The following is a 15,178-nucleotide window of genomic DNA, read 5'->3' as shown; positions in this document are numbered from 1 at the left end:
CGAAGGCGGGGCCGGCGCGCCGCGCAATTACCGTAAAGCCCCGACCCGGGCCGCCGCACAAGCGCCTGGCAACTGTGCCCTCGTCTGGGCTCCCGGCAGGACCCCAGCAGGCTGGCTCCCGCCTCGGGTACCACGCTGGCCTTCCACCCACCTGAGCTTCTTGGTGGGCTTCGGGGAACGTCCTCTTCCTCCTTTGGGGCTGGAGGCGGGGTGTTGGTGGCAAAGTGCGCGAAGTGAGGTGCCAAGGTTTTGCCACCGAAGATCGAAAAGCAGTGCTGCGCGCGCGGAGATCCTTCCTCTCGGCCCGAGGTGTTTCTCAGGCTTGGTATGTTTCAATTGAAATCTCTTCTTTTTCATCGTCTTTCTTTTTAACCTTTCGTAAAGAACAGAAAGAAAATAAACTATAATTGGTCCGGTTCCGTGCCAGGGGCGCACTGAAGCGTCTGAAACCCCCAGCGAACTCCCTCGGAGCTTCCAGGAGCCCAGTGCTACATTCCTTGCTTAAACCACCTGTGCCCTTATCTTTTTGCGGTTGTTGACACATTTTCTCCAGCCTGCCCCAGAGAGTTCCTTTAAGGCTCTGACCAATCCCCCCCCCCCCATTCCTAATACCAGCATCCTTCCAATAGGAGTTTACATTTTTTAAACTTTATTTAAATTATTTAATTAACACGGTGCTGCTGTTATGCCATTATTTATTATTATTATTATTATGTTTATGTTTATGTTTATGTTTATGTTTATGTTTATGTTTATTGTGTTTATCATTCCCTTACCTCCACTTCCCCAGGAAAGAGGAGTGACTAGTTCTGTGTCTTCCATCATTAGAAGTTCCTTAGTGAGGCGTCTGGGTGGCTCAGTCAGTTAAGCCTGCAACTCTTGATTTTGGCTCAGGTCATCATCTCACGGTTGGTGGACAGGCTCGCGTTGAACTCCGTGCTGGCAGTGCTGAGCCTGCTTGGGATTCTCTCTCTCTCCCCTTGTCTCTGCCCCTCCCCGGATTGTTCTCTCTCTCTCTCAAAAAGATTGAAAAACAGTGTAGAGGAAATGAATGCACAAGGCAGAGCTGTGTCAAAAGCAATTTGCTACTATTGAAGATTAGGAATACAAGCTTCCTGGCTTGTATTTTCTGGCTGGCTCAGTTGGGAAACATGCGGCCCTTGATCCTGGGGTCGTGAGTTCGAGGCCCACGTTGGGTGCGGAGCCTACATTAAAAAAAAAAAAAAACACAATACAAGCTTTTCTTAAAAATTACAGCAGATTCAGCCACCCCTATAGCAAAGTTACTGTCAAGCACTCACATTCTGATTTTATGTTCCTCAGAGGAAGAGAAAGAGGTGACGTTGTCACTGGCTGAAAGGAACTGCACGTGGCTGGGGATAGGTGGGTAGGCAGGCACCAGAGGCAAAAGCCCGAGGTAAAGGTTTGGTGTGATGCTCTGATTCCCAGAGCTGAAGAAGGCCAACCTCTGCTCCAGGGTCCGTTTTAATTCAGAGCTTGCGATAGCCGAGGAATCAGCTACCATTGCTTGTGTTTGGCAGGGACTTAATGACAGGCAGGGAGAAAATGTCAGGTGTGCTCTGACTGGAAGTTATTGGTGGGGGGAAGCTGGAGGCGGGCTGGCCGGAAGTGGGCATCCTTTTTGATTGCTTAGGGGAACATGTTTGGCCTTCTCTGGTTGGTCTTAAGTTGGAAGTGGGGACAAAGACCAGGGAAGCTGGTATTTATTGACCAAGTCCTGACAATATTCATTCCTTTTTTTTTTCCTGGTTATAGACCTTGAATCCACAGCCATTGGCATGGACCCATAAACCCAATCTGGGCAATCATGATACTCCATGATTGTTTGGCAACAGTAATTGGCTCAAAAGGTGACCGTGTGATCCAAGCAGGGCCCAACTATGTAACTTCTCTAGAACTGAAGTTTGGATATTAGAAGAAAGAAGTTTTGTCCACTGCAGCTGCTAAATAGAGATACTGTCGATTTGGGGCTACTGGTGGTCATCTTTTCCACCACGCGGAGAGTCTGTTTACAGAGTGAAGTTTGTGTAGTAAAGGACTAACCTTACCCAAAGAAAGATGTGGCCTTTGCCCTTTGCTCCTGGGAGAAGCTCTTTAAACCCCTGGCAAGTCCTACCTGACAAGAGTGTCTCTGTGTACCCTGGGGACTTGGGCCTCACCAGGTGGCCTAACAATGTGATGATAAGATGGAAACTGGGACACAGAGAGGGAGAAGACCATGGGAAGGTGGAGGCAGAGAGTAGAGTGATGCGTCTACAAGCCAGAAAACCCAAGGATTGTCAGCAGTGTCCAGCAGCTAGGGAGAGGCAAGGGAGGGTCCCGGCCTAGAGTTTTCAGGGAGAGCCTGGCCCGACCAACATCTCCATCTTGGACTTCTAGCTTCCACAACTGTGAGGCAATATACCTCATTTTTTAAGGTTCCCTGGTGGTTTTATGGAGGCGCTCCTTACAATCACAACAAGAACTGCAAGGTTGGACTAGTTACCACATAAGCTCCAGTTAGAATGTGTCTGTGAACATCAAGCAAGTGGCCCTAGGCCCAGTGAGTGCCCCAGGCACTCCTAGTCGATAGCGGCACTATCGATATAGGCTTTGACCATCACAAAGCAGACTGAAAGGAAAAGGCCTCACTGAGGACATAATGTTTCAGCCCATATCTGAAGGAGCTGAGGGAGAGAGTGCGAAGTGTCTGAAAAACGAGCATTCCTGGTGGAAGCACTTTCTAGGGTGTGGTCAGACAGTTCTCTTAGTTTTTCCATAAACATGTACGGTCTTCAGTTATTTTAGAGAACACATTCCAGAAAATAACACACTTAGGTTCTGTTGACCAACGTGTGGAGCAACTATCACAAGACCCTGGACAATGAGCGTTCGCTTTTTAACCTTCCATTCACTCCTCATCCCCATGCAATCTGGCTTCTGGACATGTGATGTTGCAACGCTTAAGACTGAAGCAAATAAGTAAAACCAGCTGCCTTCTATTGAGCCCGACATGGAGATGCGGAAAAATCCAAAGATTTTCTCACTGAGAGAGAGACATCTGAGTAAAGACCAAAGAGGTGAGAGAAACTGAAAAGAGAGTAAAACAGGATTTAAGAATTGCTGCACACTGCATATTCGTATGTGTTAAAAACGCAATTAAAAGTAATTCTTTAGGGGCACCTGGGTGGCTCAGTTGGTTAAACATCTGACTCTTGGTTTTGACTCAGGTCATTATCTCACCATTTGTGAGTTTGAGCCCCATGACGGGCTCCGCACTGACATCGCAGAGCCTGCTTGGGATTCTTTCTTTGCCTCTCCCTCTGCCCCTCCCCTGCTCACTTGGACTCTCTTTTCTCTCTCTCTCTCTCACAATAGATAAATAAACTTAAAACAAAACGTCAGTTTTTCAGAGATAGTGCAAAGTGGCAATCTATTCCATTTGGTTGCAGAGGTCATTTTAGAGTCTCTGATCTTTTTCCTTTACCTCCAAAATACATATATATCTTCAATTTTTTACTTGCTTTTTACAATCTCAGTGGGTTAAAATGGTGGTTTATTATTAGTGCAGCTCAGTACAATGCACTTGGCCAGGACGGGGAAGATGCTGTGTGCTCCCACAGTGAACCAAAGAATGGGTGCACTGTCTGTGGAGAATTAAAAAATATTTTAATGTTTATTTATTTATTTTGAGGGAGAGAGAGACACAGTAAAAGTAGGGAAGGGGCAGAGAGAGGAGAGAGAAATCCCAGGCAGGCTCCAGGCTGTAAGCACAGAGCCCGATGTGGGGCTACAACTCACGAAATCGTGAGATCATGACCTGAGCTGAGATCAACAGTCGAACACTTAACCGACTGAGCTACCCAGATGCCCCTGCAAATTTAAAACTGACTCTGGGGTGCCTATGTGGCTCAGTTGGTTAAGTGTCTGACTCTTGATCTTGGCTCAAGTCATGATTTCATGGTTTCGTGAGTTCAAGCCCTGCATGGGGCTCTGCACTGACAGTGCGGAGCCTGTGTGGGATTTTCTCTCTCTCCTTCTTTGTCTGCTTCTCTCCCACTTGCATAAGCATGCTCTCTCTAAAAATAAATAAATAAACTTAAAAAATATGACCATGAAATGGAATAAAAGTCAACTGCTTTTAGTGATCACCATGAGCTAGTGTGTCTAGACAATATCATAGACAACTTGTTCCACCTTGCTGGACATTCTAAATAATTGTTACATTGACCTAGAGCAGGGTGCTCCGAGTAGCTTGTCCATGACACATCCTGACCACATCCAGTCATTCAGGAACCCAGACTTCTCCCATTGAGTGGCTCCAGCTTCTCTAAGGGTCTTGGGGCCTGCCTTACTGAATCTCTGCATTCAGTGGCAGACATTCTGGAAGTGTCAAGACTATGGGGACATTGAGAAGAGCAGTGGTTCTCAGGGGTTGGGGAGAGGAAGGAACGAACAGGCAGAGCTCAGATGGTTTTAAGGGCAATGAAATTCTTCTGTACTGTAATGGGGGGGGGGTGCACATCACATACATTTCACAAAAGGCATAGAGTGTATGACACCAAGAATGAACCCGAATGTACACCATGGACTTTGGGTGATAAGGATGTGTCCACAGAAGCCCATCAGTTGTAACCAATGTACCATCTGGAGGGGATGTCGATGCTGGGGGAGGCTGTGCATATGCATGAGTAGGAGATCTATGGGAACTCTGTGTGCATTCGGCTCAACTTTGCTGTGAATCTCAAACTCCTCTCAGAAAAAGCTCTATTAAAGACCAAAAAAAGGAGGAAAGAACATTGTTGAGAATATTCTCTTCGACCATAAAAAACAAATAATCTTATTTATTTATTTATTTATTTATTTATTTATTTATTTATTCATTTGAGAGAGAGAGAAAATGCAAGTAAGCGAGGGTAGAAAGAGAGAGAATCCCAGGATGGAGCGGGGGGGGGGGGGGTCGAGGGGTGGGTGGAGAGAGAAGCAGGGCACACCCAAACAGAACTCGAACCCACAGAACGTGAGATGATGACCTGAGCCAAAGTCAGATGCCTAATGACTGAACCACCTAGGCACCCACAAATAATCCCATTTGTCAATGGGCAGAAGATATCCAGATGGCCAACAGATACATGAAAAGATGCTCAACATCGTTCATCATCAGGGAAAGAATGAAGAGTCTGTGCTCATCACAATACGTTTTTGCCTCAGGAATGCAGTTTTTAACTTTGTCCTTGGAAATAACTTCAGAGTTACACAAATGGTGTAATGGTGTAATGCAGGAGGAGAACATCCATATACCTTTACCCTTAAGCACATTCGTTGATGTACTACTGGATTTACTTTTCTATACAATCTCCTTTTTTCTTTTTCCTGTTCTAGTTCTAGATTTAGTACTACCTTTTCCAACGATTAATCATCGGTCATCCTTCCTCTTCCCTTTCTGCTGCCCCAGTCCTTCAATCACCTTCATTATCAATTCTTGCATGAAATTGGCTCTGTTCCCTGGGTAGACTCATTCATGAAATGGGCCAGGGTCCTTCTGGACAGAAGCAAATTTCTGCATATCTATGTGTCCATCTCCAGTTCCTATGGCCAAATGTCTTCCTTTTCCTCTCCTCTTATGGTCCAAAAGAGAAAGAGAGGGTGGACTGAGTTTCCCATTATTGAGAGGTAGAGAGAGGGGTGGGCTTTCTTCCCCACTGAGGACACACCCAAAGCACTGAGAACTGAGTATGGCCCATGAGTTCTTAATAAATGTGTGTGTGTGTGTGTGTGTGTGTGTGTGTGTGTGTGTGTGTAATAGGGGGGGATCTTTTAAGATGTGGAAATGGACAAGGGTCCATTAGCCTGGGCCTAATGGAGTCACTGACCTTGAGGTGTGTGGAGAAGGTAGATGACAGGGATCCATTATGACTTTTGTAGGTCTTAGGTCCTTTTGGCCAGTTTCCATAAAAACCATATTAAATACCATACCTTACAACTCCACTGGTATAAACAGGAGTATGCTCCACTCTGGTTCATGGGTCTATATTCATTATGATGACAGTCACTTTTGGTTAATTGTTTTAAAGAAATTCTAACATTTGGGGGGGGGGGCTGGGTGGCTCAGTCAGTTAAGTGTCTGACTCTTGATTCAGCTCAGGTCATGATCTCAGGGTTGGTGGGATTGAGCCCGACATCAGGCTCTGTGCTGACAGCTCCAAACCTGCTCGTGCTCTCCCTCTCTTCAAATAAATAAATAAACATTACAAGAAAAATAACTTCTATGGGGCGCCTGGGTGCCTCAGTCAGTCAGGCATCTGACTTCAGCTGAGGTCATGATCTCACGGTTCGTGGGTTGGAGCCCCCAGTCAGGCTCTGTGCTGACAGCTGGGAGCCTGGGGCCTGCTTCAGATTCTTTGTCTCCCTCTCTCTCTGCCCCTCCCCTGCTCATGCCCCCCCCCCCCTCTCACTGTCTCTCAAAAATTAAAATTAAAAAAATTAAATAAATAAAATCAAGCCAGGATTCACCCCTGCTTTGGATAAGTCACATCTCTCCCTGGCTTTACTCCTGACCCCACTCACTCGGGTCAGGTGCAGAGGGCTGAGAGGGGGGCCTCACTGCACCAGTGGATCAGGGGTACTGCATGCAGCCCAATCAGCAGAGCCTAGGTCTTGAAGACTTCAGAGATAGTCCCAGGGAAAATGGGGGCCACGAGGATGGAAAAGCACATTTCCAGAGTGAGGACCCCTGTTGTGCTACACGTGGGAAGGAACAGAGCGTTTTTCAGATTCCTCAGTCCTTCACCCATGTGTTCTCCAAGGAACAGTTCCCTATGAGCGTGTGTGTGGGCGTGAGCTCAGGCACGGGAGGCTCTCCACAGCCTCCATTTTGATCACATCACATGAAAAGAATTTTCCATTTGCAGATGCTTTATTGAAATGAAAATGTATTTGAGGTTTCAACAGTTGTCTTGCAGTTTATAGATGAAAAGAGAAAGAAGGAAGAAAAGTCGTGGTTTATATTCACTGGCTGTCAGTTGCTGACCATTCTCTGTAGTCCTCGGGGTCTCCGGTCTCGGGGAAAGTTAAAAACTGGCACACCAATGACTGGAATACATTATTTGCTGGAAAACAAACACAGAGACATCACTCGGATGTTGAGCTCTCTGTTCCAAAGTCAAGAGTTGAAAAACGCGCATTTCTTCTTGGCTTCTAGGATTTGTCCACACACATCTGGTATCCAAGAACGATTGTGCTGGAGTCAAGATCAGAATGATCTCGTCTCTCATGGTAACGATCAGGAGACTTTACTGATGCCAAACAGGTGCTGGTGTTTCCAGATCTCTTCCCCATCAGGGATCCCTATATTGATCAGGGTGTATTTATTTCAACAAAGAATCGTTAAGTCTCAGCCCAAATACAAGGAAATGAGTAGTTTTTGAGTTCTGGCGTGGCCTCGCGTGTTAGAAATACCGAAAACGGTCTGACACCGAGACCTTTACCTTTAACACCTACAAAACAGTGGAGATGTGCACTCCAAGCAATCGGTCTAATCGACATTTTCAAAGAAAACATTCCAGGGGCACCTGGGTGGCTCAGTCAGTTAGGCATCCGACTTAGGCTCAGGTCATGATCTCACGGTTTGGTTTGTGGTTTCGAGCCCCATGGGCTCTGAGCTGCTGTCTCGGAGCTTGGAGCCTGCTTCAGATTCTGTGTCTCCCTCTCTCTCTGCCCTCCTTCCTCTGCTCACACTCTGTCCCTGTCTCTCTCTCTCCAAAGTGAATAAACTTCAAAACAAACAACAACAAAAAACCCCATCCCATGATCCTTGATTGAAGGGAATTTCACTTTTTAAAGTGGTTAGCTATGCTAAATACACATAGGATAAAATTGACCATTTTCATCATTGTAAGTATACAGTTCTGCAGCATTAAGTCTATGTATGTTGTGGTGCAACCAATGTCCAGAACGTTTTCAGCTTGCTATTGTTGAACTCTATACCCACTGAACAACCCCCATTTTCCATACCAGCCAACCGCTAGAGGCCACCATTCTACCCTCTGTTTCTAGGAGACTGGCTACTCTAGAAAACTGATATAAATGAACTCATGCAACATATTTGTCTTTTTTTTTTGCTGGCTTATTTCCTTTGTCATAAGGTCCTCAAGGTTCATCCATGTTGGCTCTTCTGAGTGATAAAGACTTTTATCTTTAGCTTTGGCAGTATTTCTAAATTGTCTACCCTGGAATGTTTCCATAGGAGTATCAAGATAGGGAATACATTATGGAGAACGAAACACTGCTTGTTGTTTTCAACAATTCCATCCCCCAAGGCAGATTCATACCCAGGATCTGTCCTTGTCATCTATGGGGTCTTTAATTAATAGTCAAGGAATCCCATCATTTATACTGACAAATTTTGATTGCTTGAAAGCACATTTTAAATTCTTTTAGTAAGAGGTACAGAATCTTCTTCATACTGGGTTCTTCTGGACTCTATTAAAACATTCTCATGAACATTTTATTATTTGTTCCTACAAAGAAGGGGATCATTGTTGCCGGTCACTTCTACAAGTAAGGGACTTCTTGAGAATCAGATGTGTTTTACCTTGATAGAAAATGAGTGTGGAGATGCCCGGCTTGCTCAGTAGGGAGAGCCTGTGGCTCTTGATCTCAGTGTTGTGAGTTCGAGCCCACGTTGGGTGGAGAGTGTACGTAATAAAAATCAACAAAAAATTTCAAAACAAAGAAAAAAAATGAGGGGCGCCTGCGAGGCTCAGTCGTTTAAGCATCCGACTTTGACTCAGGTCATGATCTCGTGGTTCATGAGTTTGAGCCCCAGGTTGGGCTCCGTGCTGACAGCTCAGAGCCTGGAGCCTGCTCCCGATTCTGTGTCTCTCTCTCTCTCTCCGATCCTCCCCCCACTCGCACTCTGTCTCTCTGTCTCTCTCTCAAAAATAAATAAAGAATTAAAAAAAAGGAAAATATTGTGGCTCCTGGGTGGCTCAGTTGGCAGGTCATGATCTCCCAGTTCCTGAGATTGAGGCACATCGGTCTCTGTACTGATAGGACAGAGCCTGCTTAAGACTCTCTCTCTCTCCCTCTGTCTGCTCCTCCTCTATGCGTGCTCTCTCCCCCTGCCCCTTAAAGTAAATAAATAAACTTAAGAAAAGAAAAAAAAGAAAGTTTGTGTGTGGATGTATGAGTGTTTGTGTGAGGATGTATGAACTGAAGGGTAGTTCAGCGTTTATGTGAATATTGTCCCTCATTTGCCTTTTTCATTTATCATTCACTAAAGATTCCAAGAAGCGCAGAGGCAAATCACCGCTGGGACCTTGGCTGGCTTTCTTGATGTCAAAGTACTCACATGCAGCCACAATTACATTCACTGAAATAAAATAAAGCATGTTGAACACTTGCTTTGGCATCATTAGTGACAAACATAGAGCCTACTAGTCCCTGCCCCGTGGTTTGAAAGCACGTCAGAAGAAACCGTAATTACCATCATCTGTGCATAGTTGTGCAGAGTTTCGTTTGACTGGTTGAGATGACATTGCTTCGCCTCAGCCAAGGCCTCATTTTCCTCAGGAGTCTGAGCAAAATCCTGAAGAAAATTTTGGTATTCACTAATGCTCACTTCAGGACTGATTGTTTTGTTAACCACTTCCTCTAGAAATGGGCATCCAGAACCTGAAAGAAAACACATAAAAGCGGTCTCAGTTCGGTAGCCCTGAAGCCCCTCTTTGGGAGCACCTAGGATGTTGGTCATCCAATCTGCATCCCAGTAGACTCATACATTCAGAAAGATGATGGTGAATGGTCTTGAGTTCTCAGTTCTTGGAGAGTAAACTCAGGACCTAGGGTTCCCTTAAGCCTGACAACATCTGGGCCCCCTCCCCACCCCTGCACTACCTCCACAGCCCAGAGAAGCCAAACACTACATAACCATGAAAAACAAAGACACTGAAGAAATGAGGTGGAGCCTGTTGGCCTGAATTTGGGGAACTGGAGGTCTTCCAGAGGGCCCTGACACGACCAACAGCCCCAAACCTGTCCTTGCCGCACAGAACTCACCAGCAAAGCAGTAAAGGGGGAGGGCAATCAGCACAAGGACTCTCAGCAGCTTCATGGTTGAGGGCAGCTGGCGTTAGCCGGTCAGTCCGACGTGGCAGGGAAGAAAGAACTCACTTGAGAGCTGAGCACCTAGAACTCCTCCTTTTATTCTCCCGGCCATCACCTTAAGCCCTCCCCTAAATGAGGGACTGAGTCACACAGGAAACGTGGCACTGGGCCAGGAAATGACAGCAAGAATCAGCCCAGCCAGCCTGTGCCCTGTTTGTAGAAACCAAGGAGACAGCTTGTTGGACCCAAAACTATTTTGGAACTGCAAGAATGATAACACGGCTTTAGATGAAATCAATGCAAAAGTGCTTGCTAGCTAATGAAACGACAGAGTGCACCTGTATTGTCATCCTTGTTGTTTTATTATTGTTGCAGTCTTTATTAGTCTCCTTCCACCTGTCCTCCTTCTTCAACAGATGGAAAGCTTCGTATCCTGTGTTCCTGTGGGCTCACCACGCAGCTGGGCTCAGTGCAATACCAGACAGCTCCTCGGGAGGGCAGATTTCCCGTGTCCATAGACACTCTTGACAAGGGGCTGGAAGTTTAGCAAATCCTAACAATGTCTAACTTTCTCTAAAGGCTGTTTGTACAAAGACTATCTCAATTCATTAACTAAATTACATAAATTCATTCTATTCTGAATCTATGAATAATCTTTCTTTTAGTTGTTTGGGATCCCCCCCCCCCCCCCCCCCGCCATTGGTTCAAAGGAAGAATAAAGAAGCAGAGCAACTGATCGCTCAGCAGAGGCAGTGCTGAATGGAGGAATGGTGTTAAGGACTGGGCTCAAGCAGATGTGGATTTATTGTATTTTTTCAGTGTTTATTTTTGAGAAAGGGAGAGAGAGAGAGAGGGAGGGAGCTCGCATGAGTGGGAGGAGGGGCAGGGGGAGAGGGGGCAGAGGAATTGAGCAGGCTCTGAGCTGACAGCAGCCAGCCCAACATGACACAGGGCTCAAACACACAAACTCTGACATCATGACCTGAGCTGAAGTTGGACGCTCAACCGACTGAGCCACCCAGGCGCCCCAAGATGTGGATTTAAATCTTGGAACCAGGACCTAATCATGAAGTGTCTTAGGGCAAGTTAAATTGCTGGTTATTTCAAGCTTCTTTTGCCTCATTTCTAAAATGCGTATATAAAAATAAAATAAAATAAAATAAAATAAAATAAAATAAAATGTGCATCAATCAGGCCACACCTGGTTTTGCAAGGATGACAGACACTCTGTAAAGAACTTACTGCGGGGCTTACAACAAGGTAATCATGAATACATGGGAGGTACCATCCATCCATCCATCCATCCATCCATCCATCCATGCATCCATCCAAGCATCCATTGTTCAAAGGTAACCATGAGCTTCCCCCATGAGTGGATCCTGTGCTGCATGCCCCAGATTCAGCTGTCAGACCAGGACCTTGCTCCTGTGGAGATTACCTCTTACAAGGGAGGCAGCAAAAAGCCCCTAACTGGGGGGCCTGGGTGGCTCAGTCGGTGAAGCACCCGACTTAGGCTGAGGTCACGATCTCACAGTTCATGGGTTTGAGCCCTGCGTCAGGCTCAAAAAAATTTCACAAAATCATAAATAAAAAGCTCATAACTGAATGAGTGACCTCAGAAAGTGATTTGTAGGGAACAACAAAACCACCATGAGGGGCAGCATCCTGTACAGAGGGCCAGGCCAGCTATAGGAGGAAGGGCTTTAAAGCCTAGATGAGTGGACAATGATTATCAAGGGGAAGATCTTGGGACAGGTGTTCTAGGCAGAGAGCACAGCAGGTACAGGGGTTCTCTCTAGAGCAGTTGGTACTGGGCAAGAGAATGACAGCAAGGATGGTGTGCCTCTTGGTGTCAAGAAAGATAGGACAGCCTCATAGTTTAGAAAAGCCACATCAGTTTAAGTGGAGATGATATGAAGGTGAAAGGAACAAGAGAAACTAGGTTGGCTCAAGTAAAAAAAAAAAAAAAAAAAAAAAAGAAAGAAAGAAAAGAAACTGATGAGTGAGCCAGACAGATGAGTTGATTATTTGTGAATGCTGTATTTGCTGTTTAGATGATCTGGGACTTCCCATCACTCAGCCGGAACATAAGTTGCCAAGAAAAATGCTCCTTTAGGGACAGGCTAGCAATAGGGAAGAAGGTTATGTTCTTCTGTGCGTACTTTCTCGCCCAGTTGACCATTGATGCCAATCTCCATTCCAAACGACAATGCCCAGATGAAGAACTTTACTGATGAAATGGGAGACGTTTTGGCTAGGACAAAATGGGGACTGTCCCTGGTGCCCCAGTTGTTAGGGACTTGCCCTGTTACCTGCTGGGATGCCGGTCTCTTCAGAGGTTTCGTACCCAGCTCAGCTAGGCTACAATCCCACCTCGCGTGCTTGGTGCCCACAAGAAAGAGGTGTATTTTTTTTGTTTTACCTTGATGTTTCCTCATTCTTAGGTGAATCCAATAACAATAACTCAGCCCACAAAGGACTCATTTGCGAGCCAGTGGTTACAAGGAGAAATAGAAGAAACCACAATGCTTGTGTAGGCAGCCTGACTTCTTTTCTCTTCCCCGAAGGAGCTTTCACTCAAGTCCCCAAGTGAAGTTCAGAAATTAGCCTTCAGCTTCGGTGTTTGGGTGACACTTACCGATCACCTATTATGACAAACCATGGTATGTGGGTGAATTTGCACAGGTCCTCATTTCACTGTGAATACCTTGTGTTGTGGGAGAGAGAGAGAAAGTATGTGGCACGACACAATTATGTTTGGCCTGTCCTCGGGCTCATGCAAGACCTGAGATGTACTCACACCAAGTTGATCATTTGAGGCTTTGCCATCCTTCATAAAAGTGACAACAGTCTGTGAGAGCCATTTTCCCCCCAGTGATTCCTGCATTGGCACCAAAGCCTAGGAAGGAGTTATTTTGACATTTAGATGGTCTTTAGGCATTTTTAAATTGTAGGTTTCTGATACTGATCCACTTGACAGTATTTAGGGACATGATAACCCATATGTTTTTGCCCATTCATTCTGTAACACTGGTTCTGCCCCTCCCCTCCAAGGCTGCTGGGACATTAACCTCCGGCATGTTTTTTGAAAGTGAAGCTCTTCTTCAGTAAGATCATGCCAAAGTCTAAGACTTGGATGGGAAGGTACTTCCATGGGCCAGCAACTTTCAGAAAGGTGCTGGCCTTGGAGACATCTGGATGGCAGTGCAAGGTGGGTTGTTCACAGTCCCTGGGCCTTTCCAGGTACACCTCTTGCCTTGGGCCTGTCCTGGTCTGGAGATTTCCCAGCTGTGTCTCTTTGTACAATGGGAACATCCTGGGGTTGTCATATGTCCTCAGAACGGGTTTGGGCACAGAGCTGGTGCCATGTACCTGCAGGCTGCCAGTGATTAATTTCATAAAATGGTGAAAGGCCTTATGCTAACCCTTGGATGTCTAGGACCATTGGAGACCCCTGGAAACTTCCTTCAACTTCACATTCTCTAAAAGATCTGGAGAAGATCATGTTCAGAGCACAGGCAAAATCCTGCGTTTGAGCCCAGAGCACGGTATTTTGATTCATGCTTACTTGATACTGTTGTGACTTCCTGGAAGAGTTTCATTGAGACGTAACTTACACGTAGAGTCTCTGTCAAACATATTCTACATCCAGTTGGTTTATTAATCTTCTCAAGGCCCAAGGCAATGAACAATTACCCGTTTTTAAAATTCAAGAAAACATAAGAGTAAAAAAAAAAATTTCTTTTTAAAAAGTGGGGGCAGGCGCCTGGGTGGCTCAGTGGGTTAAATGTCCGACTTCGGCTCAGGTCACGATTTTGAGTTTCGTGAGTTTAAGCTCCTCATCGGGCTCTTTGCTGACAGCTCAGAGTTTGGATCCCACTTCGGATTCTGTGTCTCCCTCTCTCTCTCTGTTCCTCCCTCACTTGCACTCTGTCTCGCTGTCTCTTTCTCAAAAATAGATAAAGAATAAAAAAAATTAAGAAAACATGAATAGCAAACCATGGTGAACACTCACTGAATGCACTGGATTAAAGGAGGTGCAAACCTCCTTTAATCGGATGACGACAGAATGCGTCGGATGAGGATGAAATTTGTTGGCCAAATGGGGATGCTTTGGAGTGTGAAAGAGGTCCCAAAATGGATGGAGTGCCAGGACAACAGCATAAACCAGGATTCTCCTGAGGAAACTGAGATGTGTGGTCACGCTCCATTGGTGGCAATCTCCTCTCCGGTTTCTTGGGTATAATCGGAAACCAGTCCCTGTATGCAGAGGGCAGGGAGAGACAGAAGAAAAGGTGGCCACTCCAGGTTGGTAGGTGGCAGGTTTAATGAACAAAGGAACCGACACAGGAGGGCACCTGGGTGGCTCAGTTGGTGAAGCGTCTAATTTCAACTCAGGTCATGATCTCACAGTTTGTGAGTTCAAGCCCCACGTTAGGCTCTCTGCTGTCAGCACAGAGCCCGCTTTGGCTCCTCTGTGCTCCCCACTCTGTCAGCCCCTCCCCTGCTGGTGCTCTCTCTCCCCCTGTCTCTATCTCAAAATAAATAAATAAACTGAACATGAGGGGCACCTGGCTAGCTCAGTCGGTGAAGCGTCCGACTTCAGCTCAGGTCTTCTGCGGCTCAGGGCATAATCTCATGGTTCGTGAGTTTGAGCCCCACGTGGGGCTCTGTGCGGACAGCTGGGAGCCTGGAGCCTGCTTCAGGTTCTGTGTCTCCCTGTCTCTCTGCCCCACTCCTGCTCATGCTCTGTGTCTGAAAAATGAATAAACGTTAAAATAAATTAGAAAAACTAGAGTAAAGACAAAAAAGATGGGTAGATCTCCACACCTATGTTCCAGAGTCAGAAACTTTATACAGAGGTAGTAAGTGGGTTCAGTCACACTGAACACAGTTCAGATGGTCTCAACACGACATCATAGTGTCTCAAGGCATTGTTGTTGGAGCAGCTTCTGGGGTGGAAGAGGGCTAAGTGGAACCCACATTCCAAGAACAGGGCAGGTGGGTGAGGAGCCGCCAGTTTCCAGGGTCCAGCTCATGGGTCAACTGGAGGTCACATCCTCTCCCCCAA

General features: G+C 46.1%; 1 protein-coding gene and 1 long non-coding RNA gene across 3 annotated transcripts; one reads left to right on the top strand and one right to left on the bottom strand.

Moving 5' to 3' along the window:
- Positions 1 to 68: 68 nt before the first annotated feature.
- LOC123601815 lies at positions 69 to 9,403 on the top strand. Of its 2 annotated transcripts, XR_006714263.1 has the most exons (4): positions 69 to 325; positions 1,777 to 3,080; positions 7,202 to 7,309; positions 9,284 to 9,403. It is a non-coding gene; the product is annotated as an uncharacterized LOC123601815 (long non-coding RNA). The 2 variants fall into 2 exon arrangements; XR_006714262.1 differs by lacking the exon at positions 7,202 to 7,309.
- SCGB2A2 (secretoglobin family 2A member 2) lies at positions 6,889 to 10,169 on the bottom strand. Its single transcript, XM_045485554.1, has 3 exons — positions 10,060 to 10,169; positions 9,488 to 9,675; positions 6,889 to 7,109 (listed from the first exon to the last, which is right to left on the bottom strand). The coding sequence occupies exons 1-3, from the start codon at positions 10,112 to 10,114 to the stop codon at positions 7,071 to 7,073; spliced, it is 282 nt and encodes a 93-aa protein (XP_045341510.1). The 5' UTR covers positions 10,115 to 10,169; the 3' UTR covers positions 6,889 to 7,070.
- Positions 10,170 to 15,178: the final 5,009 nt, after the last annotated feature.

This window comes from Leopardus geoffroyi, chromosome D1, assembly GCF_018350155.1.
Source record: "Leopardus geoffroyi isolate Oge1 chromosome D1, O.geoffroyi_Oge1_pat1.0, whole genome shotgun sequence".
Classification (NCBI taxonomy): domain Eukaryota; kingdom Metazoa; phylum Chordata; class Mammalia; order Carnivora; family Felidae; genus Leopardus; species Leopardus geoffroyi.
This window is presented reverse-complemented; position numbering and strand designations above follow the sequence as displayed.

Excerpts from the sequence above, each read along its gene's own strand:
- SCGB2A2 (XM_045485554.1), bottom strand. The coding sequence starts at position 10,114 with ATGAAGCTGCTGAGAGTCCTTGTGCTGATTGCCCTCCCCCTTTACTGC. Across the intron at positions 9,676-10,059 it reads CCCCCTTTACTGCTTTGCTG|GTTCTGGATGCCCATTTCTA; the intron begins GTGAGTTCTGTG and ends GTTTTCTTTCAG. Across the intron at positions 7,110-9,487 it reads ACAACTATGCACAGATGATG|CAAATAATGTATTCCAGTCA; the intron begins GTAATTACGGTT and ends TTTGTTTTCCAG.